The 25267-nt window shown below is 44.5% G+C and overlaps 1 protein-coding gene across 46 annotated transcripts in view; it reads right to left on the reverse strand.

Annotated features, from left to right (window-relative positions):
• The window catches only part of kcnma1a (potassium large conductance calcium-activated channel, subfamily M, alpha member 1a), a 103812-nt gene extending 79801 nt beyond the window's left edge, over nucleotides 1–24011 (reverse strand). For 23 of the 46 annotated variants that reach the window (XM_037272284.1, XM_037272306.1, XM_037272304.1 and 20 more), the window contains exons 1-2: nucleotides 23111–24011; nucleotides 23–193 (exon numbers count right to left, since the gene is read on the reverse strand). In XM_037272284.1, coding sequence (XP_037128179.1) covers nucleotides 23–193; nucleotides 23111–23419 — 480 coding nt within the window. In that variant the 5' untranslated portion in view covers nucleotides 23420–24011. The remainder of the gene's footprint in view (nucleotides 1–22; nucleotides 194–23110) is intronic. The other 23 variants (XM_037272320.1, XM_037272319.1, XM_037272318.1 and 20 more) reach the window with 2 other exon arrangements.
• Between the last annotated feature and the right edge of the window lie 1256 nt (nucleotides 24012–25267).

The following is a 25267-nucleotide window of genomic DNA, read 5'->3' on the forward strand; positions in this document are numbered from 1 at the left end:
GGAGGGGAAAAAAACAACTTACCAGAACTCTGCCGGTGAGAGTCTGGGCAGAGATCATAACGCCGGCCCAGTCTTTGACCGAAGTCATCCATCCCACCTCACTGGCCGGGACCTCTTCCGTCTTCTCATCAGGACCCTTTAGCGCCCTGTCTGCTGCCTGAGTGTTGGCGGGGTTGTTCACTTTCTGAGCCTCCTGGAAGACAAAAAAAAAAGTTGATTATGAAAGGCCAACAAAGAAGAGATAAACAGAGACTCGAACATTCTTGAAATCATCACTACACTTGTCATCTTGGCCACACGAGCTCCTGAAACATCTTTGCTTCGTGGGGAAAGCTTCAATAAGCACATCCACATTCATGATTAGCTAAAAATCCTCTGAGGGCGGCAAAGAAAAAGCCATCACGCCATAATGGCATCCATCTGCGTTACGTGTGCATGTGCTTGAATGGCCGCATATTAGATCATGACAGAATGATATATACGTAGTAGTTGCTCTTTCCATTCCGCACATATGCTTCTTTAAGTTAATTGCTCCTTAGGGTGACTGTCATGCAGGCTTCTCAATGCTAACTCGTGCATGCGGGACAGAGAAGAAGAAAAAAAAAACGGTCATGTTGCAACATTCCTGCACCTCTTTGGATTCATACAAATGTCACTCGGCATATATCTTGGGAGGAGTCTTACAATTGGAATCGTTTTCAAGTTCGAGGACAGTGGCCCCATTCAGATGAGGTTGTGTTTGACCTCAGAGGTTCGACAGTAAGTAGATTAAAAAAAAGAAAGAAAAAAAAAAAGGTACTTTTAACTGAGAACCAAATGGACCAAGCGACCTGATGGACAGACCATCTCTCAGGCCAAACAGATCAAACCAGACGCGGCGCGCTGCTATTACAGATGAGCCCGAGAGGTTGCTCTGTCCATTTCAAGAGGATTTTCTCATCAAATTGGATTACATTTGATAATGGTAAGGCATGGACACAGCTGCCATTTTCCTAATTTGATTCCCACCCCCAGAACAATGCCAATAAACTAGCCCTAAAAGAGCCAGACTTAGTCATTAGATCATTATCTGCTCTTGCCACAAGGCCTCCATCTTTAAAACGCCAGTAGCTAATTTGCTTATTTGTGCTTTATTTGGTTATTAGTGTTGGGGGACTCAGCCTCCAAGTGTCATGGAAGCATGTAATCAAACACATGATTCGATTACTTCAGAAAGTTGTTTTGGGCCACTGGAACGGAGCAGAGAAACTCTGAACCAATTCAATTATTTTAACAACACATGATAAAGGAGGAAGCAAAACATCTTGCAAACACTCATTTGATAGTGTCAAGATGATTTTGAAATATCCCAATTAAAAGTGCAACACCTTCCAACACTGTGGTTTTTGCATTCTCAGAAGTCACGACTCCATTAGCATTTGTCTCGCTGGTCACATGGTGGAGCACTCTGTGTCAAGTGTGTGTGCGCGCGAGTCTAAGGTTTCACTCGGATTGGCCGCACGCCTGCTCCGAAGCACCCCAAGCATGTTGCGATAGCGAGGTCGATGCCCTGCGGTCATTTCTTACCCGTAGACGTTTCATAGCCGAGAGTAGCTTTCAGGCAGATCGTTAAAATGATACATTAAAACAAAAACTTTGGATTGAAGCACGAATTTTGAAGTTTCATATTTCATTTTATTTCCTTGAGCAATGACTATTTGTGAATATTGCTTGAAACCACATTCAACAATTAAACATTCCCTATCAGAATTTAATTGGTCAAAGTTACTTTAAAAGTAGGTCGCTAGAGGGAGAATAAGCTAGAACAAAAATAACAAAGGACCCTAATTTATTTTAAGATTATTTTGAGGATGGTTTTCATCCCGAAACAAGCTAACAACAATGGGTTTGGCGCACACCTGAACACTAGCATGGCACATTCGGCATCAGCGATGCGTTCAGTCAGGCGTGTTGATGCGTGCGTGCCAGCTGAGGAGGGCAACATGAATAACGCATGCAGTCACCAAGCGATGGCTGGACAGATCAGAGAAGACAACGTAAACAAAAAATGGTTTCTAGTTCATTTGAGGGACGACGATGCGGCCTGAGCCCAGGGAGGAGAGCAAGCGGCCTGCCATGGGAGAATCCATCTGCCGGCTATATATACACACCTGTGATGTCAACACAGTGAAGGAAGGGCTGTGGGTGGGAGTGGATATGGCCGCTAGCTCATTTGTTCCTGTCCAACCTCAAATAGGAGGGCGGAGTAGGATGAGGGAATTGACAGAAATCTCAACAAACCATCTTGGCGAGCTACTTCCTGGTTGACACGGATTTTTTTTTCTATTCTGGGGTCGACTGTACAATTTAAGTCAAATGGCCAAAACGACACGACTTTTTTGTTGATTAAAGGCCAAAACTCAAAACGACACTACTTTTTTGTTGATTATTCACATCTTGTGAATGTTTGAGACAATTCATCTTGCAGGTCAGCTTAAAGAAATCCTCCCATATGAACGCTATCTCCTTTTAGAATTCCCATTTTTAAACGCGTATTGAGTTCATATTGCTCCTTCAAGAGGCGTCCCCATAACGAGAGCCGTGAACATAGTTAATATTAGGATTGCGCCAATTAGCAGCATACACAGGGGAGGGGAGGCAATAATGAGAAAGGAATAGAGACCAACAGGGATGGAGAGAGAGAGAGAGAGGTAAAACATGACAGGGAGGGAGACAAAATAGGAACTGACAGCAGGAAATCTACAGGACGGGGTAACAGAGACCGGGGACGGATGAGGTCAAAATGTCCAAAAGGAGAGAGCGACACAATGACGGAGCGAGGTTGACAGCGATAACCGTGCAAATTAAGCCAACAGAGCGAAAACCAAAAAAATCTGCAATGGGGAAAATACAAAGCTGATTCAGAGAAAGAGCCTCATCCTCATCGGTAAATTTAGCTTTTAAGAGTGAGTGACCGGCCGGCCGCCCATGTGATCTAACAGGACTTGGCTTTAGTGCAGCTGTTCCTCTGGCTTTCGTCTGCATCGCTGGGGAAAACTCTATTCCAGTGTGGGCGGCTATTTATAGACTCACCCGAGGAGACAAGTAACGAGCAAATCTCATAACACGCTCCGTTCGCCCTGTTTGCTATTTTAACGGCGGTACAGTTACCCGGTCGGTGTCCCTGGGTTACAGGCCAACACCGGGTCACGGCGCAAAGGGACGAGAGACGCAAACGCACATGCGCTCGGGTGGAAGGCTGAATCGGATAACGCCGTGTATGGAAACTGGATAGGTTGTTTTCAACCAACAGACTCATCAATTGTCTGGATGTGGCAAAGGTTAGAAGACCCCTCTCGTCCGACGACCGGATTACCGTGGATGTTGCCATAGCAGCACTTTTTACCAGAACACCATAAACACGTTTAATGCCTTGGCGAGTCCGTTTAATAATAGTATGCTCTCTTGTCACTAATGCTACAAAAGCTCTTACTTTTTACTCCATCTAGTATCATAGCAACAGCATAATAACAGGAGCCATTCATGTCACGTGGAAGCGAAGGGTGAATTGTTGCCAGAGTCTAATGCACTTGGATATAAAATGGATCAAATGAAAAAAAAAAAGGATAAATAATTCTCCATCTGCCATTTATTTTCAAACGAGTCAGGGGCTACAGGGTCAGTCTCATCCAGTTTGCTGTTAACATGACGTCTCATGCTCATTTTTATTTGTAACGTTTCAAAAATGTAAGCAGTTTTAGCACGTGCAAAGCTTAAGTGAATCAGGCCCTTCCAATGCCGTTCACAATCTGATTGTCGGTGTCATCCATACATACCAAGTCTATCATACCAAAGCTGAAAGGTTAGGGTTCTTCCGGTCTTATATTGGACCCATTGGGAGACCTTCAGGCCAGAGCGTGTTTGGATATTTTGTGGATGGTGAACTAAATAGATGACATCCGCCAGCAGAATCGTTTTAACTCTATCAATACACAAGGAGAGGAGGGCATTCTGTCTGTCTTCACAATAGCCGGCCGGACACTAAGTACACTTTAGCCCCATTTGCGAGGTTCCTCCCGCCGCTGGACAGAAACAATCACGGCATCACAAAGGAAGCCTGCCGGCGGAGGATGTCAGTGATGCGCATTCTTTTATGACCCGCCACTAAAATAGAAGTCACTTTATTCCTCGACCAAAAGAAGTGATGCGTAAGAAAGAAACATCTTGAATGTAGCATCTGGTTGAATTAAACCGCGGACTGCTCCTCTCCCATTGATACAATCTTTAAAGCTCCAGTGGCTCTGGGCTAAAAATAGGCGACGCTGTGAATTGTGGGGCATTAAAAAGGTCAGCGCTCGTCATCCATGACATCTTTGAATTTGATCATTTTAATGTCAGCAGAAAATAGATTGGAAGTAGCTTAAATGGGTGGGAGGAAGTTTATAGGAAATATACTCAATCTGACATGAAAGATTGGCTAAAAGCCAGGAATGGATTTATGGAATCCAGTGGAAGACACCCAAAATGATTTACAAACAAACAAATGCCGAACAATGATGAAAAGATTCAAACATGCAGAAGGCCAAAAACCTCTTAACGTTCGGCTTAGATGAAGGCGGATTCATCAAGTTGAGTTTTAAATCTGAGCGCGGACGGTAAATCTCAAACCGGGCGTTCGGAAACTTCATCCCGGATGAGAAGATCACAGAGGAACACACTAACTAATTAGTTACAAGCTACAGAAGTGAGTTTTCCCAGCCCCGCACGATAACTTGCAGCTTCTCGAGCTGATTGTTGCTCTGCTTTGACTGCTTGTGACAGCACATGAAGAACTCATCGGGTAGAAATCGAAGGCGCCAGCAATTTATGGCCTCACGCAGGCAGGCAGGCAGGCAGTGAAAACAAATAATGGAGCAAATGATTACATGCAGACGGAGGCGTGCAGTTTTAACGAATGACTAGGCAGCGAGAAAACAAAAGACAAAGATTATTCACGGGAAATCATCCCATTGGCAAAAACAAATAACTGACATCCGTTTGTGTCCGAAGTCATAAATTGTAGGACGCGTTTGTCTTTGTCCCAGTGAATGCTATTCCATCACAGAGAGACACAAAGATGTTTCATTAACAAGCTGAGATACGATGCTCGAAGGAATACAATAAGTCTCACCATCCTTGAATGATATTCCAATAGGAATGTTACATGTTGCAATAACATTAAAATATTGATGATATTTTACCAAACAAATCAGCTGCATAATGATGGAATATTGAGTGCCACACTAAAGCTTTTGAAATTGTCAGCAGCACCCACAAAGCAGCCATCTGTTCCATACCACCTTGAAGGTTGAATGTTTTCCATGGTCCAACACAATAACCGCTTTCATCCCGTCAAGGTCGCCGGACAATTTTCCGAAGTGTGGCGCGTCCGCGTGGGAGTAAATGTACAGCATAGACGTGTGTGTGTGTGTGTGTGTGTGTGTGTATGACTGATTTCTATTGCATCCAAATCACTTAGACGAGGTATGAATCAGAATGTTGGGCCTGAAAAGTGTGATGGCTGTTGGAAAAACAGAACGAACTCCATCAATCATCTGTCCTTCAAGCGTGCGTGCTTTTAAAGAATGTTCCAGAAACTTGATGCAATATTTCTTTCTTTCTTTATTTTTTTATTTTTATTTGAATAGGACCAATGATCCGATTTTTTTAAAAACTACATTTCCATATCATGTCTATTTTTCTGATTGGTCAACTATTTTTAGAAGCATAGGCCTGCACATGCTTTGAATGCCCTTCATGATTTTTTCATAATGTTTAATTGGATGTTTCCTCCCCCAAGGTAGTTTTAAAGGCTTTGTAAAAAGGTCTTAGGGGAACTAAAATTAGAAACCTCAATTCTTAAAAGGTTTCTTCCTCCTCCAGTGGATTTTAAGAAGGAAAAGCAAAACAAGTCAAGTGCTGTCTCCACGCTGAACCCGATCAGCCTGGCACCCACCTCTAATGAGCTTCCCTCCTAAACGCAGCTTTTCTCGCACTCAAGCGGGCCGAGAGCAAACACGTTACCGGCGGACAGGAGGCGTCGGGTGCTTTTCGAGCCGAGGTTGGAGCTTTTTGGCCTAATTGGCTCCATGCTGTCAAATCAATGAGGCCGCTTAACAGTTAGGAAGAGCAGCAACATCTTTTGTGGCGACAGAAGCAACTCGCTTGAAGGCCGCACTGCGTGAAGGGAAAATGTTTGACTTTGTTTGGGACATTTAGCACGGGGCGTAGCGGGTGGTGTTACTGGACTTTAATGAAGTCAAGACTATGCGTGCTTATAGAGAAAATAAAGAATGACAACCAAATGAAGGTATTCTACCAGAGGGGGCTGCTACCAGGCACCACTGGGAGCAATTCAGGGTTCAGTGTCCTGCTCAAGAACACTTTGACACCAGGGATGAGGATCAAACCTGCAAGTTGGTAGACAAACACTCTACCACTGAGCTACACCGGATATTCTCCAAACTATTCTCAAATTGTGGCCTTGGCTATGTTCGATGCGTAAGTCATGGTCCAAAAAAAGTGTTTACTTGTAGTTGGTTTTGTAAATGTTACGAGAGGAAAAAAAAAAAAATGTTTCCGAGACCTGTCCTTGATTTGAGAGCAGCTGAGAGGCTAACAAGCGCAAATGAAAATGACTGCAGGCTTGTTACATCATTTTACATTTGAATCTCACGCCTCCCACAGGGGAAAAGAAATCATGCACAATTTACACGCTTTCCTGGCCGCAGTTAGAAAACGGGGACACTAGGGGAATCAATGAAGACTTTTTTTTTTTGCTATCCCCAATTGTCTCCGATGGCTGAGGTTTCTTCAACGGTGACCCCGTGCACAGGGGGCAGCGTGACCTCAGCTAACAAGCTCCATTCAGACGAGCTGGAGCAGACAGCGAGTGCATGTGCCCGTTGAAGCCTACAGAGAATCAGCGTGTTTATGCGGCACGGCTAAGCAATCTGCCCGTATTTATAGGATAGGTCATCGCCTTTGAAGGAACACTGGGTCGTGCGGCGGCGGCGGCGGGCGCAGCGTTGAAGCTTCGTGTGATGCGGAGAGGATACAAAGCTGCCGGCGAGGTTTGCGGCGTCCTCTGTTCATCTCTGATTAACGCTTCGCAAATCAAAGGCTTTAAGCGGATAAAATAAAATAAATAAATAAATAAAGCAGGGAAGCGTCAAGGATGAGGAGGGATCGGCTTGATACTTTAAAAGCATGTTTATTTATGCTCTGGTGGGCAAACAGTGGATTGTATAAAATTGATGGATTGGTGGGGGTGACCATTTGGAACCCAAAAAAAGACATTGCGATTAGGGTGGGGGGTCGTATTAGGCAAATGACTTTGCTAACTGCCAGATCGGTGCATTTAATTTAGGCCGAATGAGTTGGCTGCCTAAAGGGGCTAAAGCTAATCTGAAATAAATATAAAGTTTGGTGGAGTTCCATATTGAACGATAAATAGCAACGATGACATTTGGTGGAATGTGAATGAATTGAGCTGGCCAAGTTGTAAATGTAGCCATAAAAGGCCAACTCTAGAGCAACGATTTTTAATGCTGCAATGAGGTTACGTTTGCTGGTTAACCATTAATCAATCATTCATTACCTATTCAGAAACATGTTAATCTGAATTAAACGACAAGAGCTTCCATCCGAGCCTCAGAATTCACTTTTTTTTTTTATATCTGCAGGCGTTACACTTCTGGTTTGTTTACAATGAACTGAATGTCGACTTTTCCTATTATTTATTTTAGCAAAACCATTTTATTTAAAATTGAGGTCAACGAGGTTGCTGCCTAAACGGGCAGCAGAAGTAATAAACAAGAAGTAAAAGTACATTCCTAAAGTGTAAAACCAATCTTCAAACTCATCTTAACTAAAAAAAAGAGACATGTAAAACTATTTTCAGGTTGAGGGGGGAAAAAAAGTCCATAATATCGCAGAGACCTCCAATTGGTGGAAAGTGAATGGATTGCGATTCTACAAGTTCCAGCACGTCCACAAAACTGTAAAGTGTGCAGTTATTCTATTTAACTGCTGGATTGGCTGTCACTACATGGGCTGCCTTTGCATGAATGACTTTCCGAGTTGGCAGCCATCAGCACGGGCTGCATTAAATTCAGGTTGAATGGGTTCGCTGACTAAATGGGCTGCAGGAGGCATCAAAATGGCAAGAAAATGTACATGACATTTAGTGCTTACAACATGTACATAAAAGCCAGTCTCAAGTACAGAGGAAAGGTTCTCTTACAGTGCAAGTCACCTCTAAATTGATTTGCCAAGCGTTTGGCTCCGATACGACATAATCGTTTGCTGCAAATTATTTTGCCAAATTCTAGCTCGCGCGGGCATTCACACCGAGGGAAAAATAAGCGGCCCCCTTCTGCATTTCCGCCCAACAGTGTGAAGTTAGCGAGGGTGACGCAAGGACGAAATGTCTTTATTTGCATGCGAGAGGGATTTGTTTTATGAGATCGCATTGTGGAAGCAGACAACAAAGTGAGGCGTTTGTGTAAGTGTGTGTGTGTGTGTGTGTGTGTGTGCGCGTACAAGCGCATGAACGAGCGAGAGATCAACCACTAGAACAATTCACATCATCTCTTACTGTCCTTGCGGATGACAGCGGCAGTGATGTACTGACGGCCTCGCTCGGTACGAGTACACAGACCTGGGCAATCATCTGGGCGACTCAACATGGACGCTAAAGATTTAATGGTGGGGGTTCATCACAGCCAAGATAACCAACCTTCTGGCTTCATCCTAAAACCTTGCATTAGTAATCCACTCATCTGGATGCATTATGCCTGTTGCAGCAAAGAAAGAGCCTGATGGTGAGCTCCTCTTTGGTGAGAAAATCCACAATGCTAATCCCTGACATCAGTGTACTTTATTTAACAGCGTGTAGTCAGCCAGGAGGTTGGCCGCAACAACTGTTTCCTCGCGTCTTCCGCCACGTAGCCGATAACCAGCCGTTGATCGATAGGGGCCGAAGTGCTTTTTAGCGCTCTGCATCATGCTTCTTTGTGAAAATAAAAGGCAGCGGGGCATGAGGGAATGAATTCTTACGCGAGGATGGGGGCAAGCCTGCTCAAACATTTCAAGTATTGTACTGAGCCAATTCATACTATTTGAATGTGAACAGAATGGCACCCTTCTCTATTTTTGTGATCATTTAAATAGGAGTTCTCAGTGATTGAAACATCTGTAAATAAAAACAAGAATAAAATAGAAAGAGGCCTGCGACAAGTCCCTCAAAATAAAACAGCGTGCGCATGCAGGGGTGAGCCGATGACGGACAAGCGTCGTTCTCATAAGAGCAGTCCATCGCTCACTGCTTGTCGCCTAGCAACAGAGACCTGGCGGGCAGACGGTAGGTGTGTGAGACAGAGCGTGTGGGAGAGGAGGCTTGGAGGAGGGGTGTGTGTGTGTGTGGTGGTTGGCAAAGGGGGTACTGAAGCTGAGCAATAGGGAGGCCTGAGATGTGGTCAGTGTCGATGCAGTGATGTGCAAAAACGATTCCGTGTAAGGTGTCAAATTCCCATAAATAATAAACATCATGCCCCAGTTAATCGTCAAGGCGCTCAGACCAAATAAAGCTTCCCTTTTCCCAACAGAATAAAAACAACCAAAATGATCATGTACTCCGACATTAAACCTGCAGAGACCATTCGGACTATATTGCTAACCAAAACAGCAGCACAAAAGCACAGTAACAGTCTTTCAGGTCACTCAACATGTCAAGACTTATTGCATGTGACGCGAGATCATTAAGATATGGTCGATGACTTCAAGTCAAGTGAACTAATGATTTTCACCAAGATAGCTGGTCACGTTCCGCTTTGGTTTGAAAATGAGAAAGCCCTCGCTGCCTCAGGGCAGGAAAAATAATTATGCATGCCTCCAGCCACAAGTTCCATACAAAGGAAAATCAAGATTTTGAGGGCCTCACATGCCAACGAGGCCCCAGAGCAGGCATAGTCTATCGAGTGAAGAGGTTATCGTGTGCGTGCGTGTTACAACAAATAAAACTCGACGATGCTTGTGCCGCCGTATTAAAAGATCCGTTGCTTAAAAGGTTCTAAAACCACGACGACCGATGCTAACCATTAGCATGTAGCTCGAAAAATAGTGTCACTCGTATCGCAAAGCATTGCTATGTTGATAGTTTGTAGTTATAGTACGAGAACCATTCCAGTGTGTTCTCTTTTTTACAGAACAATTCTGGACGGCATGAAAAGCCTTTATCCAAATATAGAATGATTTTCATTCATCATCCCGAAGCAGTGGTCAGCACTCTTATAACGCTATGCTGCTAAATGTTGGGCTCCTTGTAAACGACTTCTGTGAATTTGATAACAAGCGCATTTCTCCATCACACACTCGTTTCACGCCTTAATGCCTCCCGACCAACCGCATTATGACCCAAAGGCACGGCCGCGTTTTCAATGTCAATAAGAGCTCATTTTCTTTGCTCAAAGCGCAGCAAATGTCAAGGTTAGCTGATTCTAATCTTTCATTTCCATATTAAAAAGGTGCCGCGGTAGGCCGAGGAAGGGCGTTCTAATAATGCAAGTGCTAAAATACCAAAATACTGTCACGTTATATTTAGCCGGGAGGAGGGTGAAAAATACTCCCAAGCGCAACCTTGGTGTACGCTCAATCCTCCGGGCGTGGGCTTGACGAGACACTTTTGATTCTATTGCAGACACGTCTCAAGAAAATGTCACAGAGGGCCGGCCGAGTCGGCTTTAATAGCGTCCGGCTCCACGGTAGCCCAAGCGGCGGCCACGCCGCGGAGGGAGGCGTCACATGCTTCGGGCGCCGCGTCATTCATCTCCCACTATGTGTGTGACTCCGCTGAGCCCTTAAACTCGCCGTCAGTCAAAATGTTCGCATGTGGCCTGACCTGCATGCGCACGAGCTCTGCCACCAAACGATAGTGCGCCGCCTCGTCAGTTACAATACAAGAGCAGAAAAGTGGCTAAACCGTTGGACCACTTTTGCATTCTGCTACTTCTGAAATTATGTTATTGAACTAAATTTTCACAGCCACCAAAGGTCACAAAAAAGACTTATAATAATAATACAATTAGCATTTTACATGTCGCCCAAAGCGCCTGTTTCGGAAGAATCAAGTAACAACGTAACGCAGCTGTCGGGCAATAAATTTAGAGAAAAAAAAATAGCTTAACAGGACCGGGGAGTGACTTGCTGATGGAAAATATCCAAGCGGCCATAATGGACTCCAGTGACAGCACTCTAATTCAATCACGTGTGGTCGCAGTTGCAACTAAGCCGCCTGCAAATACCCCCCCCCCCCCCCCCCCCCCGTCTATTTTAAAGTGCGCTCAACAATGACACACCGAGGAGGCTCCAGTATGCCTGAAAAAACATTACGCAAAAGGAAAGAAACCGTACACCTCAGCCTCTCGTCGGCTAGCGCGTGTAAGTGCGCGTATTTGCAGAGGGGGCGCCATACGTGACCCTGCACAGCTCGGGCGCCATTAAACGAGCAGCTACTACTGTAAAAGCACGACAGTACACAAGTCTCGTGAATTTGGTTTGCTGTCAAAACATTGTGATATCAATCATGAATTACATTTCAGAGGCTTCTATTTCATTGACGTGAACAAAATTCAGAAGTAAAGAAACGTTGTTTTTTTGTCTTCAACTTTGATTGTCGTCCATTCTGTAAGCCACTGATGTTAGCATAGCATTGTTAGCATCTGGCAATGTAAACAATTAATTAGAAAAAAAGATTAGTGTCTGCGTTGAGCGATACCAGACGTGTTTAAATTGAAATCGAAAAACAAGGATGCGTCGCTTTGCAGACTTGCGTTGGGCGTCGTATACTTCATTAGTCGCACCTCGTGTCGGTGTGCCTCAGTTTGTATTGAATGAAAGAAAGCCCAATGGTGCGCACCCACCAAGATTGTTCACTTTTCGTTCTAATCAGAGCGGACTGGTGGCCTGCAGCTGTTATTTACTATTAAAGGCAAGATTTTGTCGGAAAGTTCTGTGAGAGTGGGTCGAAGCTCGTACCCAGAAAGCCTGGCTTTATTTAGATGATTTCTTTATCATGTCAATGCCCCAAGAAACTTGAAAAGTGAGAAGAGGTGAGAAGAAGAAACTCTTGTTAAGACATAACATGCACTTTCCTATTGCTCCCAACACAATTTACAAATGTGTATATTCATACGTGGTGTGGAGAGAGTCGTCTCAAGAATGAAAAATACAATGTTCTCTGCGAGGGAAGAAATTTAAAAACGTTTGAGGGATTTTTCATGATTGATTCATGACTCTAAGGGCAAAGAATGCCGCCTGCCATCAATAATTCAGCCACAGTATCTGTGTCCGCAACACAAATGAACAACACGCTGCTTCCTCCATTATTCATGGGGGATTCCACCTGTAGCCCTGCACGCTTGCATTATGCGCTATGCCTGCCACAAGAACAGGCTACAGATCTGCCGCTCATTATGGATGTGCGGCTACGGCTACATGGATAGACAGCATGACGTTCTATGCAGCTGAAACCTGCCGTATTGCACACAGGAAGAAATTTGTCATCAAACCTGATTTTTTTTTTTTTTTTTAAATGCTATGAACTCACTCATGTCAAGGGAAAAAAAGTAATTTTATGAAAATATATGATTGAACGATTACTTTTCAATTTAATATTAAATTCGCAAATGTAATAATAATAATTTGCTACAGTATTAAAGTGCAACTGTTACTTTCAGTGGGTCACACAAAACACCTCGTGCCCCTGAGCGCCGGCAAGCTGGAGGTCAGGCAGCCTTCCAGGAGGTAAACGCCAGGTCGAACTTTATGACCGAGACACAGGGACAGTGCTGGGGGGGAGCAACCACGGGTTTTCATTTTTGCTACACGAGTGTGGCTAGCTAGCTAACTGCACGTCATATTCTTTTTCCTCCCCCCAAAAAAATGCTTATGCGCATAAGTTCATTTTTAGTGAGGTCTAATATCAGACTCCAGTGTGGAACTTGACACCATTTTAACAAAAACAAAAAAAATGCTCCTAATGTCAGTAGTCTTTGCGTACCATTTCAGCAACTATCTTCAAATATGTATACTGGATAGCAACAATCATGGTTGTCTTTTTTTGGTGTGTGTGTGTGCGTGTGTGTGTGTGTGTGTGTGTGTGTGTGTGTGTGTGTGTGTGTGTGTGTGTGTGTGTGTGTGTGTGTGTGTGTGTGTGTGTTTGAGGGGGAAGGCATCCACCATATACACTGTGGGTGCACAAAAACAACAGGGGTGAAGCTGGCCATGAGGCAGCAATAAATCACATTTTGCATTGCAATCTCCTGCGCATCAGGCATGGGGTTATCCTGCCCACTGGCTGACCACTGCTGTGCTCTCCATAACACACACACACACACACACACACAAACATACACACTCACGCACAATCCACAAGTGGCGGTAGGAAGAATGTTTGGGCTAATTATACGTCATCAAAAAAAAAAAAAAAGCATGGCTGCAGAGGAGTAAATGATTTCTTTCTCGGTGTTATTTGGGATGGGTGATGGGTGCAGTGGCGAGACTCGAATGGCTAACAGCTAAACACAATTTAAAAAAAAGCAGCCCTGGCTGGAGTTGTCACATGAGAACATGCAGACAGGTCCATTTCTCCCACGACCTTCGCCACCTTTGCTCTCGACCCCCCCAGTGGAGACAGGTGAAAGCGCCCATGTCACGGTTTTCCATTTCTGATGCGACCAGCAGAGGAGGCGCATCCTTAAGGGGAAACCAAAGTGAAAAGATACGCAAGAAGAAGATCCGAGATTGAGTTGGAGACGGATCTGATCCGATAGCAGTGACAGTGGCGGATCGCGTCTAAATGTGCTTATCGGGTATCGGGGTCAGTGCTCAACGTAGTGACCTAGATTCCGAGTAGAATGCGCAACAGTGCTGAGGTTCAAAGGTCAGGTCAGCTCCAGCTTGAAGCTTATAATGTTACATGCTCCATACATTTAAAGGGAGCGTTTGTAATGCGAGGTATTTTTGCAAGAGTCCGTCCGTGTTGGTTCCGTTGGAGCACAGGGACTGAACTGGGTCCGCTGAGTTGTCGGCACAAGTCAAGCATTGGCACTCTGAAACCCGGAAGTTACATTTTAGTCAGACAAGAATTAAACCAGCATTGAGTTTGCGCGTCAAAACAAGCGTTTGGAATTAACAAAGCCTGACGTCGCTGTCATCGGGGTGAGCATCCAAACATCAACTTCTCTGGTTGTTAAATGGCGCGTGGCTAAGTCTGTTAGCGCCACTCGGCACACCTGAACAACGAGGAGGACGAGGGCAGACGAGAAAGCACTGTCGGCGCGCCTCGGAATGTTAAAGCCTCTTTTGTATCGGTGGTGGGAGGGGAGGGGGGGCTGTTTTTCCTCCAACCCACGCCCCCGCCTACTGACACAACGGTTGACTGGCTGTTTGTGCACATGTGCCAACCCACTCCTGCCTGCTTGTCACATTTTTTACAAGCGCGGCTGCCAACAAAAATGGTCTCTATTGGAAATCCGTCTGCCGTGTCGTACTCCCGAGATGCTTCGCACTTGACAAACAAATGACTGTCTTTGTCACTTGCTTTGTTTTTTGACATATCGCCGCTCGGCAACAAAAAGCATTCATCTCACGAGTCATGATTCTTTTTGAATGAAACACGAGGGATATTGTCATTATCATTTTTTGGGGATGAAAAATATTTCTGGTTTTGCATGATAATGTTTACAGTCAATGTCATACACCTTGAAAGTTGTTTTTATGATGAAATAACAGGTCACAAATAAATTATAATAATCTAATGATATAAATAATAATAAAATGTGAAGTTACTCAATTTGTTTCAACTTTAAAATTATATGACTAGCCATAATGATAATAATAATAACATGAATATATATTTAGAATTTTTTTAAATAAATCTAACATGCAATATGCTGTTAAATTCCAAAGTGCAATTAATTGTTTTTAATCCCATTCTAAATAAAATTAGTGTTGATTTTAAGATGACATTAAATGAAAATCAATCGGTAGACTACAATCACTTCAGGTCAGATGAATGGCTGTCAAAGAATCCATTATGTATTGTGGTCTGTCTTGCTTTTCCATTCCATATTAATACACACTCACTGGCCACTTTATTAGGCACATCGGCACACTTAAACGGCATTTAAAAGCAGCGCCACATGAAACATTCTGCCTTTGCAAAGCTAATAATGCTTGCCGCAGACCACGTGATCTACTTTCAAGTAAGAGACAACACACAAGCACCATGGCTCCCTTTTTACCTCGGTGTTTGCTCAAACAATCAACTAAAAGGTTCAAACAAAGAGACAAGATGACATTCAAGCACTTTATCATACTAAACAGCAGCCAGAGAGCCACTCTCGTCTACTTTAGTCGTCCCCGCCGGCGCTCTCCGTGGTGCTGAACAGCCTTGGCTTGCGCAGAATAGCCTGCCGTTCTGTTTAATACAAGCTTCCAAATCAGGGAATTGTGCCCGCGCAAGTGTGGCCGATGGATTCCACCTCTCACACCGGCAGTCTGAATATTACAACTAATCCCCCCCCGCCGCAGCCCCAGCACATAATAATCATTGCATTTGGACAGGTCGACTTACTGCATTCCTTTAAGATAAGGCTCACTATTTTCACAAACCGAGTACCTTGCTTCATTTGACACAACTGGGATGCACAGGTGGTCAAATGGACTTTTTAAAAAGGGTGTTCGCATAGAGACGCTCACCGCTCACAACATTAGGGACGATTGCACAATTGACAAGAGCTGTATAAACAAATAGAACTGGAAAATGAAATCGACTGGAAGATATTATTGACGCCGGATCATAATGGCGGTAAATTGTACGCTTGTCAAAATGTGTCAAGAGATGAAGTAAGCAATGAAAGACGACGTGCGCATCATCCGCCGATGATGCATCATCTCGCACGTCGACGTCTACACATGCCGCCGTTCGAACCGCGGCGCTAACGAGTGGCCGCGTCCTTTTAACGCACCTCGCCACGCTCTCAAATGGGGCCTCCTCGCTCACTTCCTGCCTTCAAGGATTTTCAAAGGGCAAAGAAAAAAAACTAAACGCTGGCTTCAACCTGAGCGAGACGCTAGCTTCCGCATCAAACGAGGCTGTAATTGGCGGCGGGCTGTGCAGGCAGACTGGAAAATGTCAGACCAATGTGCAGACGGCCAACTAAGTTTGTCTGAGCGGTGTTCAGCGAGCGAGATGCTGTTCGCTGCTCGTAAAAACATCCCACCGTCCTTGTTATCTGCCACGCGAGACATTCGCTGAATGGATGCTGGTCGTTTTGTTCGAGTGCAAAGATCCGTCTCCCTGTGACAATATTCCACTTTAGGAATTTAACTGGGGTTGAATTTTGGTTTTGACAGGGAGGATCAGAGAAAGGTGGGCAAGCTGTTTCTGCTGAACATAAAGGATCATATTTTGATGACCACCTTGGCTGAGGTAAACCATAAGCAAAGTCACGACCCTGTTGATTTTATAACGGGCATTTTATATCAAGTAAAAAAGATTCCCATGACTAGACAAAACGTGGTGTTATAATCCCTGCGAGAAGTTGAAATCCAGAACAGCACAGCTGACATTATTATTATTAGCCGATTCAAATAATAGCAGTTATTCTTAGACAGGGCACACAGCACACGGCTGGCACGCTGAGGAAAAACAAGCTGCCGTCGGCCCGCTCGGAAGACGACGATTAGCAAAATTAGCCTAGCCCTCACTGAGGTTAACCCAGACATGTTGCTGCGAGCGCTCGGTCGCCGTAGTGATAGCTGACTCTCTCTCTCTCACTCACACACACACACACACACACACACCGAACCCCCTAAGAGAGTGCCAACGCTCTTGTGTGTGCATGTGTGTGAGAATCAATCTGGAAATGCCTGCCGAGATCTCTGAAGGTCACCGCAGTGTCCCTGACGCTGAGCCTCCATCCGAGGGCTAATTATGACGAGTTGTGATGGCCACATTTCACCCCGATTGCTGGGGCGGTGGCGTGCGCTCGTGGAAGCGCTAGATAATCAAAAACAGAAAAGAGCTGGGAAATTTCATTTCTGATTTGCATGCAAAATGTAAAATAAAGGCTCGACTGTTTATATGCGAACACAAATGGCCATGAAATGAGGCTTTAGATAAACACTCTGGTTTCATTAAAAGACAATTTGTGCTTGGTTACACTGTTTTTTTTCTTAGCAGTGATATAAAAATGTTGAATAATAAATATCTGTTTTAATGAGAAATGAGAATGGCCAACACTTGTTTTTCTGTTGGCTCGCTAGCACACTACTTCCTGGTCCATGGATAGAAATAGAGAAGTCGGCGGACTATATTATTCACATCATAGTGAGTCAAATGGTGGAACACTAAAATGAATTCCTCAATTCAAACAATTAACTGTTCATTAGTTGAACCGCGTTTACGTTATCCTGCGAGCCAGCGATTCGTTATGTGGCCTTTGATGACATCAGCAACATTTTGGAGCTCCATCCATAAACATCACGTGTTAACATTGCATGGCTGCAGGGGAACCAAAACACCAACTTTCCTTTTCAAGGAGCCGGGGAGAGATACAAAAAAAAAAAACCAGTCGAAGCAACTGTCAGCCATGATCGCGCTTGCCATCCAAGTGCTAAATGGCAAGGTAACAAGGCAGCTAGCTCCCTCCTACATCCTAGCTGGTGTCAAGCGGCACATTTATACCCAAATGGTTTTGCACAGCCAATTTGACATGTATCATCTATCGCACATTTCCAATCGGGGAAATGCTCCCCTCCACTGCGGAGCCAGGTCTACCTGTCCCGTCCCGTCTAACCTTTAACCTAGCAATACTTCCCGGGGTGTGGATGTCCTTTTAATAGCACGCTGACGGGCCAAAGAAGACATAACAACATGACAGCGGGCCAACGAGCACGGCTGGAGCTGTGCGCGAGCGACCTCATGATATATATATATATATACATAGTCCTGCTTGATATATGGCCGCTCCTCGTCTGAGGATTAACATACATCAGCGTGGCGCACTGAAGTTGTCCCTAGATGGCCATCAAATCACGGCTGGTGAATTAAGGATTAGAGCCGAGAAAAGTGTGGCTGTCCGAAGGAGAATAACTCATGAGTCATAGATGCCACTTTGGACCACTGAGGGGGGCAAGACAGATGATCGTTAGCTGTTGTTGACTTCAGAGTCCATACAAAAAGAAATACTAAAAAGACTCTTCTTTTCCATTATTAAGTAGGAAAAAAGCAAAAACTTGGAACATGTGTGTTTTGGCTTGAATGCATTTCTCTCCGAGTATTGTCGGTGAGTACTCGATTTTTATCGGCTAAATTTAACACTGATAGACTGCTGACACCTTTATTGCTGTTATGGTGGAAAGTGTTCCCCCATCGCCCGACACCCCGACCAGCAAGTGAGGGGAACCCTGCAGCGAGAGCGACGACCACAAGAACACGTTAGAGCCAGGCATCCCTCACATGGCAATGGGACACGCTCTACTGCCAGATTCTTGGCACAAACCGGAAATACAAACTGCAGCGATACCGATATCAGTTTCTCATGGTATAATAACTGTGAGGGAAAATATTCCTGGCATCATGCTGTTAAATTTTGCGGATTTTTAAAAACATTATAAGGTCTGTAACTGTATGTCCAGCTTGTTATTGCAGAACGCTACAATAGCAGCATTTTATTTTGGTGACTGCCGAGGTTAGTGAGAGCGACAGCTGACGTCGGGGCGTGAGCTCTTCAAAACACAGCTGGTGTGTTGCCAAGCACACGACAACACACACACACACACACACACACACACACACACACACACACATCCACTCACACCGGGTCTGCGCAGACACCTACGCAAGCCATTAGCATTAACGGCAGAGCACTCCTCTCATTTTATTGTGGTCGAGCTGAAGAGACACATACTTGGGAAGGATTTCCAAGCATTCAATTAAATGCTCGCAAGCTTCAGTGCACCAAAATCAATAGCAACGTTCACTTATGGAAATGAGTTGTTGTGATGCAAAAATTCCCTTCAGGCTGCTGCTGCTGCTGCTGCTATGCATCACTGGGCGGTGCACATTAACTGGAATTTATCTAGCGGGATTAAAACAATAGTAGTTAAACTAGTGAATGGAGTCCAAGCAACAAATGTGATGCCTTGTGGGAATTTAAGATGAAATCAAACTGAATGTAGAACACAATTTAAACTGGAGCATGAGAATATCGAGGCACTACACAAACAAAGCCGCTATGTTTTGCTTTGAAAAAAACATGCCAATAATTATAATGCAAGGAATATATCAAATGTCCTCGAAACACAGCCCATTCTCTATTCCTAAAAAAGGCGTGATTTGTTATGAATTCTCAGAATATGTCCCAGCACCAGAGCTGAGTGGGCAACGTAAACAGCACATCAAAATCTCGACCAGACAGGATGAATTTTTAATAGTCCCACTAGACGCTGGCTGGCTGGCGCGCCAAGAAACAAACATTTAGAACACACACAATCAAGCAGAAAATCGGTTGTACTCTGAGTTATGAGTGTGATTCCTTGCATTTCATCTTGGACTAAATTCCTCAAAGCATTTGCTAAACGTTGTACCGTAATTGTCGGACTATAAGTCGCGGTTTTTTTCATAGTTTGGGTGGGGGGGGCGACTTATACTCAGGAGCGACTTATATACATATATGTTTTTTTTCACTTTTTTGGGCATTTTATGGCTGGTGCGACTTATACTCCGGTGCGACTTATAGTCCGAAAATTACGGTAATTGTAACTCGTCTAATATAGGCAGCGAGCACTTTCGATGCAGCACTCTAAATTGCTTCTCCAGCCGTTTTTTTTAACTATTGTGGAAATTTAGAGCAGCAGATTTTTTTTTTCCTGTTCAACAGTCACTTGTTGCTAGGCAAGGGCTAATTCATAACTGCCCCACAAGCCATTAAAATAATTGTACTGCATTGCTTCACAAAACTGTTTAAATCAAATAATGAATTTACAATAAAAATGCAATAAAACCTGCTCTGATTTGTGACCACTTGTGTGATTCAACAATTGTAAAGGCGAGGCGAGGCGAGAACATGTGCATGCCACAAACAGTCCCATCAAATTGTGAGCTAGATTAGATGACAAAGCTAAATGTCACAAGTGGAGGTTACACAAGACGGGCGGGGGCAGGTACACTGCAACGTCAACCTTCTACTTGAGCTGTTTGGACAGAAACAATTGTACAATCCTGACAACTGTCATCTCGAAAGTGCACTTTAACACGCATGTGTTATGCCTTGCTAGGGGGAGGAGCTTGAAGCTGCCACATCAGCTGCTGCTCGCCAACACACACACATTGTATGTACGTCGCTTGTATTCATATACACTCTCTAATTTCATGTGGACGACATAATCATTCATTAACAACCTTTACGGCGCTTCCAAAGCGCTCGCGGAATAAACAACGCATCAGTGAAGAAATGCTGATATTAAACAAAGTATGTGGGCTTAAGCAGTAAACATCCCCGTGTCCCTAGCTGAACTACAAACTGATCGAGCTGAATTAGGAGTCGAGAGGTGTGATCAAAAGCCCTGGTGCAGGTCTTTTGGAATCATTTGGAGCCAATGTCTAGAACTTATTGGATGCCAATGAAAATAATGTTGCAGTAAATCAATGACGGACGGACGGACGTGACCGGCGCAAGAAACACGCTGAAGGGAAATTTGCCCTTGTGCCATCAATGGAATTGGGCCTGTGTGATACCAAGGAGAAGAAAATGAAACATAAATAAAGCAGATGTTAGCAGGAATGCTAAAGAGACAAAGTGAGGACAATAAATAGCAAAACTTTCTTTGTGTAAATAGTCTGAGAATGTTGTTGAAATGACTCTGAGAACAGCGAATGGTGTCTTAAACGAGAAAGTACATTAAGAGAGTGCAATGAATCGCAAAGGGAAGCAATAATCATCCCTGAGGATCTCCAAATGTAAGTGCTGCGGAATTTTTCTACACAGACAACATATTTAATCATTTGTTGTTGATTCATGATTCAGGCAAAATAATTAAGTTCACCACTTGGCTGCAACTATTAGTTTGCCAGGTGAAGACGACCAAAATTTGAGCTACATCCATACAATCTGCCGGGCTAGTATTTTACTCTATACCTCTAAATTAAGAACATTTAGGCAGAGATTGTCCCCATACTATTAGAAGTACTTTCCACGAAAAAAAATCTCAGAATCTAGCGATGCCATGTTTCCAGCAGCCTCTCAAACAGACGTCATGTTACAAAAGCTTCTATGCTCCTCCCTCCCACACGCATCTCCACTCGCAGAGGCATCATGTAAGAACTTCTGGAGGTGGCATGATGCAGAGTACATCAACTAGACGATTAGATAACCAAACAGCAGAGAGGGAGGAGAAGAAGCACAGCAACACAGAAAACAAGCTTTACATTCAGCAAAACCATTCAATAATAATGGCAGGCGCCCTTAAGTGATTCTTTCCCGTATTGGAAAGCGTTTTAGTAAGACAAAAAGGCCAGTTGATTAAGCAAGACAGGTGCTTTCTTTTTTACAGTTCTGTTATTTAAGTCAAAACAACAACAACAACATTGGGGGCCTTTCTAGACCACTGTAGTTGTGTCCAGAATTTGGACCCAGTCGGTATGCTATCTGGTGTTTCTGGGAAGACACTTGACATTTTCAGCATCTACTGATCTCCCTCTACAATGATCCTCTTAAAGCCCTAACAGAGACGGCAATGGCTTCCAAGAATTAGGACACAGCTGCGTGTCAATAGCAACAGGCTGGTTTCGCAGCGACTTCACTTCCGCCTTCCTCTTGCATTCTCACATCACGTCTTTCCACCCGCAGCCAAACGAAGACGCATCTCGTTCTTGACACTTGCGGACTTAGCCGGCCGATCCAGTCAGCTGAACGCGGGCGGATCCTGTTTCCACCTCTCTAATACTCCTAACAAGCCTCAGCAGCCGAGTGTGAAGCCTACCAAAGTCACCCAACGGTATGACGCAGCCGTCCAGAATATAACAAGAGTGGAAGCTCTAACATGGTTTCTTTTTTACGTATATATATATAAGGGGACAGGCAGATCAAAAAGCTGTCCAAATGGCAAACCGTTCCTGTTTCATCAAAATCTAATTTGCCCTGTTAGATTATGCGACTGGTGTTTACACATTTTTAGAGGAAAATAGATAAACCGAACATGGAAGTTGTCACGAGGTTAATTACCATCTGCGTTTGGTGGGATTACAAGAAAACTGATGAACAGATTTTCAAGGAAGGTTGTGCTTTAGGCCCAGAACAAATCCACAAATATGTGTCGATTCTTTTTTCACTTTGGACCTTTTTCTGAATTGATCAGTAAGCTGATAAGTTTATGTAATTGTTCAAAGTAGTTAGTTGTAGTCAAGTTTGTGATGATAAAGATGTTTCTCAGCAAGAAAAAAAATGAGATCTTTGGTATCTCACCCTTCCATTTGAACTGGACACACATCAAGGTCAAAGCAGATCACCCACTCATCCATCCATCCATCCGTCCATTATTAAAACTCCCTTCTGCTTTCACCTGAGACGGAGCGACAAGGCTAGCTTATTTACATCTCAAATATCAAAGCAGCTCCCGGCCGCAGCCATTATGAAATAAAACACACTGCAGTTCGGGAGGAGTGGGGACTGACCGCTTGCCGCCCCCCCACTCATGTGAGTCAGAACCAAAGTAGCCCACTATTTGGTACAAGTGCATGGATGAAACAGACAGCTGGGAGCGAGTGAGAGTGATTCTCAGGCAAAGCGCTGGCAAAGCGGAGCTGAGATTTTGCCAAATGAAGCGAGGAAGGGTCTGCACAAGCACTTAATCGGAGATGTTTCAATCAGGGTGAGACGGAGATCTTTGGTGACTTGTCAATCCAGGGCACATAGAGAAGCATTCACATTGACATCTATGGACTGTTTGGAGTCAAACTATTTGGGTACGATCCAACAAAGAGGACACCGAAATCCTAACCAAAAATGTTCAGCCACACACTTACCTTGCTTTTAACGTTGCAGTGGCAGCACACGGTCCACATGTACTTGAGGGTCCTCCACAGCAGGATGATGAAGAGCCCCCCGAAGAAGGTCACCATGGAGGAGGCGAGGAACGCCCACCACATGCGCTGCCCATTATTGTCACAGGGCACCTCGGACGAGAAGGGAATGACGACGTCTTGCATCTTGAAGATGAGGATCGAGGAGTCGGCGGCGGCGGCGGCGGCTTTGGGCGGCGGAGGGTCGCTATCGCTTGTCCTCATAGAGCTGGCGCTGCCATGGGGGACCGTGCCATCCGCCTCGGCTAGCATGGGGGAGCCTTGGAGAGCCTTGGCCGGCGTCCCCAGCCCCACTCACCAGCCATATCGCCCGGGGAACCACGAGAACAAACAACCTCCCCCAATTGACTCTCTTGCTGGAGATCCCGTCAATTGTTTCGCGTCACGTGAAAAAAGCAAAATAGCCGCAGCTGCGCGGAGGCATTTAACATCCCAATTGGCAGTTTGAGTCCAAATCTGACAAGTTCGCCATGGAAGACGACGACGACGACGGCCTGCCTGCAGCCGCCGGTGACAGCTTTCGTCCCGCAGGGGGGAACAACCTTCCAGAACGAAAACACTTGAACAATGAAGAAAGGAATAAAACGCTCCACGGTTGGGACACCTTGCACTAGCCGTCTTCCATCCGGTCCTTTCCCCCCTCCACCTTACTCACTCGATGACACTTCTGCCAGGCGACTGTTGCGGGCGTTTGTGGCCAAAAGAGCCGCAGAGGAGCTCTGGTGCTCCGCTCCGGTGGCCGTCGTCAGTCGAGTAAAGGAGGCTGCATGGATTCGACTAGTGGACGACTGCGTGCGTGCATGCGTGCACAGTGACTGCGAGAGAGAGAGAAAGCGAGCGAGCGAGCGAGCGCGAGAGCGAGAGCGAGAGCGAGAGCGAGAGCGAGAGCGAGAGCGAGAGAGAGAGAGAGAGAGAGAGAGAGAGAGAGAGAGAGAGAGAGAGAAACGGGCGTGTGCCATGTGTGTTAGTTAGTGTCTCCCTCCACAGCTGTGCGCCTGTCAAGAGGATGCGAGAACGCTCCACAAGGGGGCGCTAATAAAACCGAAAACAAAAAGTTCAAACTATTTTTTTTTTTTTAAATCATGTTAAATGAACGCAACAACTTGCAAACTTGTTTATCTTACAAAGAGATACCTTTATTTTAATTGCACGATGATTACTCATGTGCACGTTTTCATTTAATTAAAGGGGTAGTATTTTAGAAAATGTTTTTCATTATATTCATTGAAGAAATTGCAAGTCAATTGTGCCAGAGTACCTTATGACTTGACTTGTCAATCAAATCATTACGTGACACTTTCATTAAGCATAGTGCTTCCATTTTCCCAGTTGCGAGTGTTTGTCTTTCCATGCGTGAAGTTTTCATTTGGTAAACAACTAAAGTGTGATGAATGTATTTTCCGGTCATGAAAGATCACATAATAATAGGCTAAAAAAATAAACAGGTGCAGATTGGTGAGGCGCAACTGTAGCAAGAGCACAGAGCATGTGTAGCTGGGCCTAAAAAAGGATAGATAGGAGGAGAAACAGCTGTCTGGGGTCCTGAAAAACAGGCGACCCCGGCCGGGGATGCCTGGCGGGCAGATGCACGCTGCCACATGTGTCACAAGCCTGCAACAATAGAGAGAGAGAGCCCTTGATGCAGGTGCATGTCAGGGGTCAAGCACAAGTCACAATTCATTCATAATGGGTGTCCCAATACTTTTACCTATAATTTGTTTATTTTTAAGTCATATTTTATGACATTTTTGGGGGGGAACCTCTGAAGGTTTTTAAAAGTTAAATCATGTTACCCTTAAGAGGGGGCCACAGTGAGTTGATGACACAATATATTTTATTATATATTGTTTCAGTATATTTGATCCATATTGAGAGGTTTATAATTTAGAGCATTTATGAAATACTTTAAGTTTTGAATAAAATATCCAAAGTTGATAGCATTTGAAAGCAGCAGTTTATAATATAAATACGTACAGCAGTATAGCCTAATTAAAGCAGTAGTTAAAGGGGACGCCCCCGGCTGGCAAGATGAGGAACTGCCACAGTGGAAGAGGTACTGCTTTACCATTAAACTTCACTGCAATTTTTTTTAATGTACAA

The sequence above is a fragment of the Syngnathus acus genome, chromosome 15 (genome assembly GCF_901709675.1).
Source record: "Syngnathus acus chromosome 15, fSynAcu1.2, whole genome shotgun sequence".
Taxonomy (NCBI): domain Eukaryota; kingdom Metazoa; phylum Chordata; class Actinopteri; order Syngnathiformes; family Syngnathidae; genus Syngnathus; species Syngnathus acus.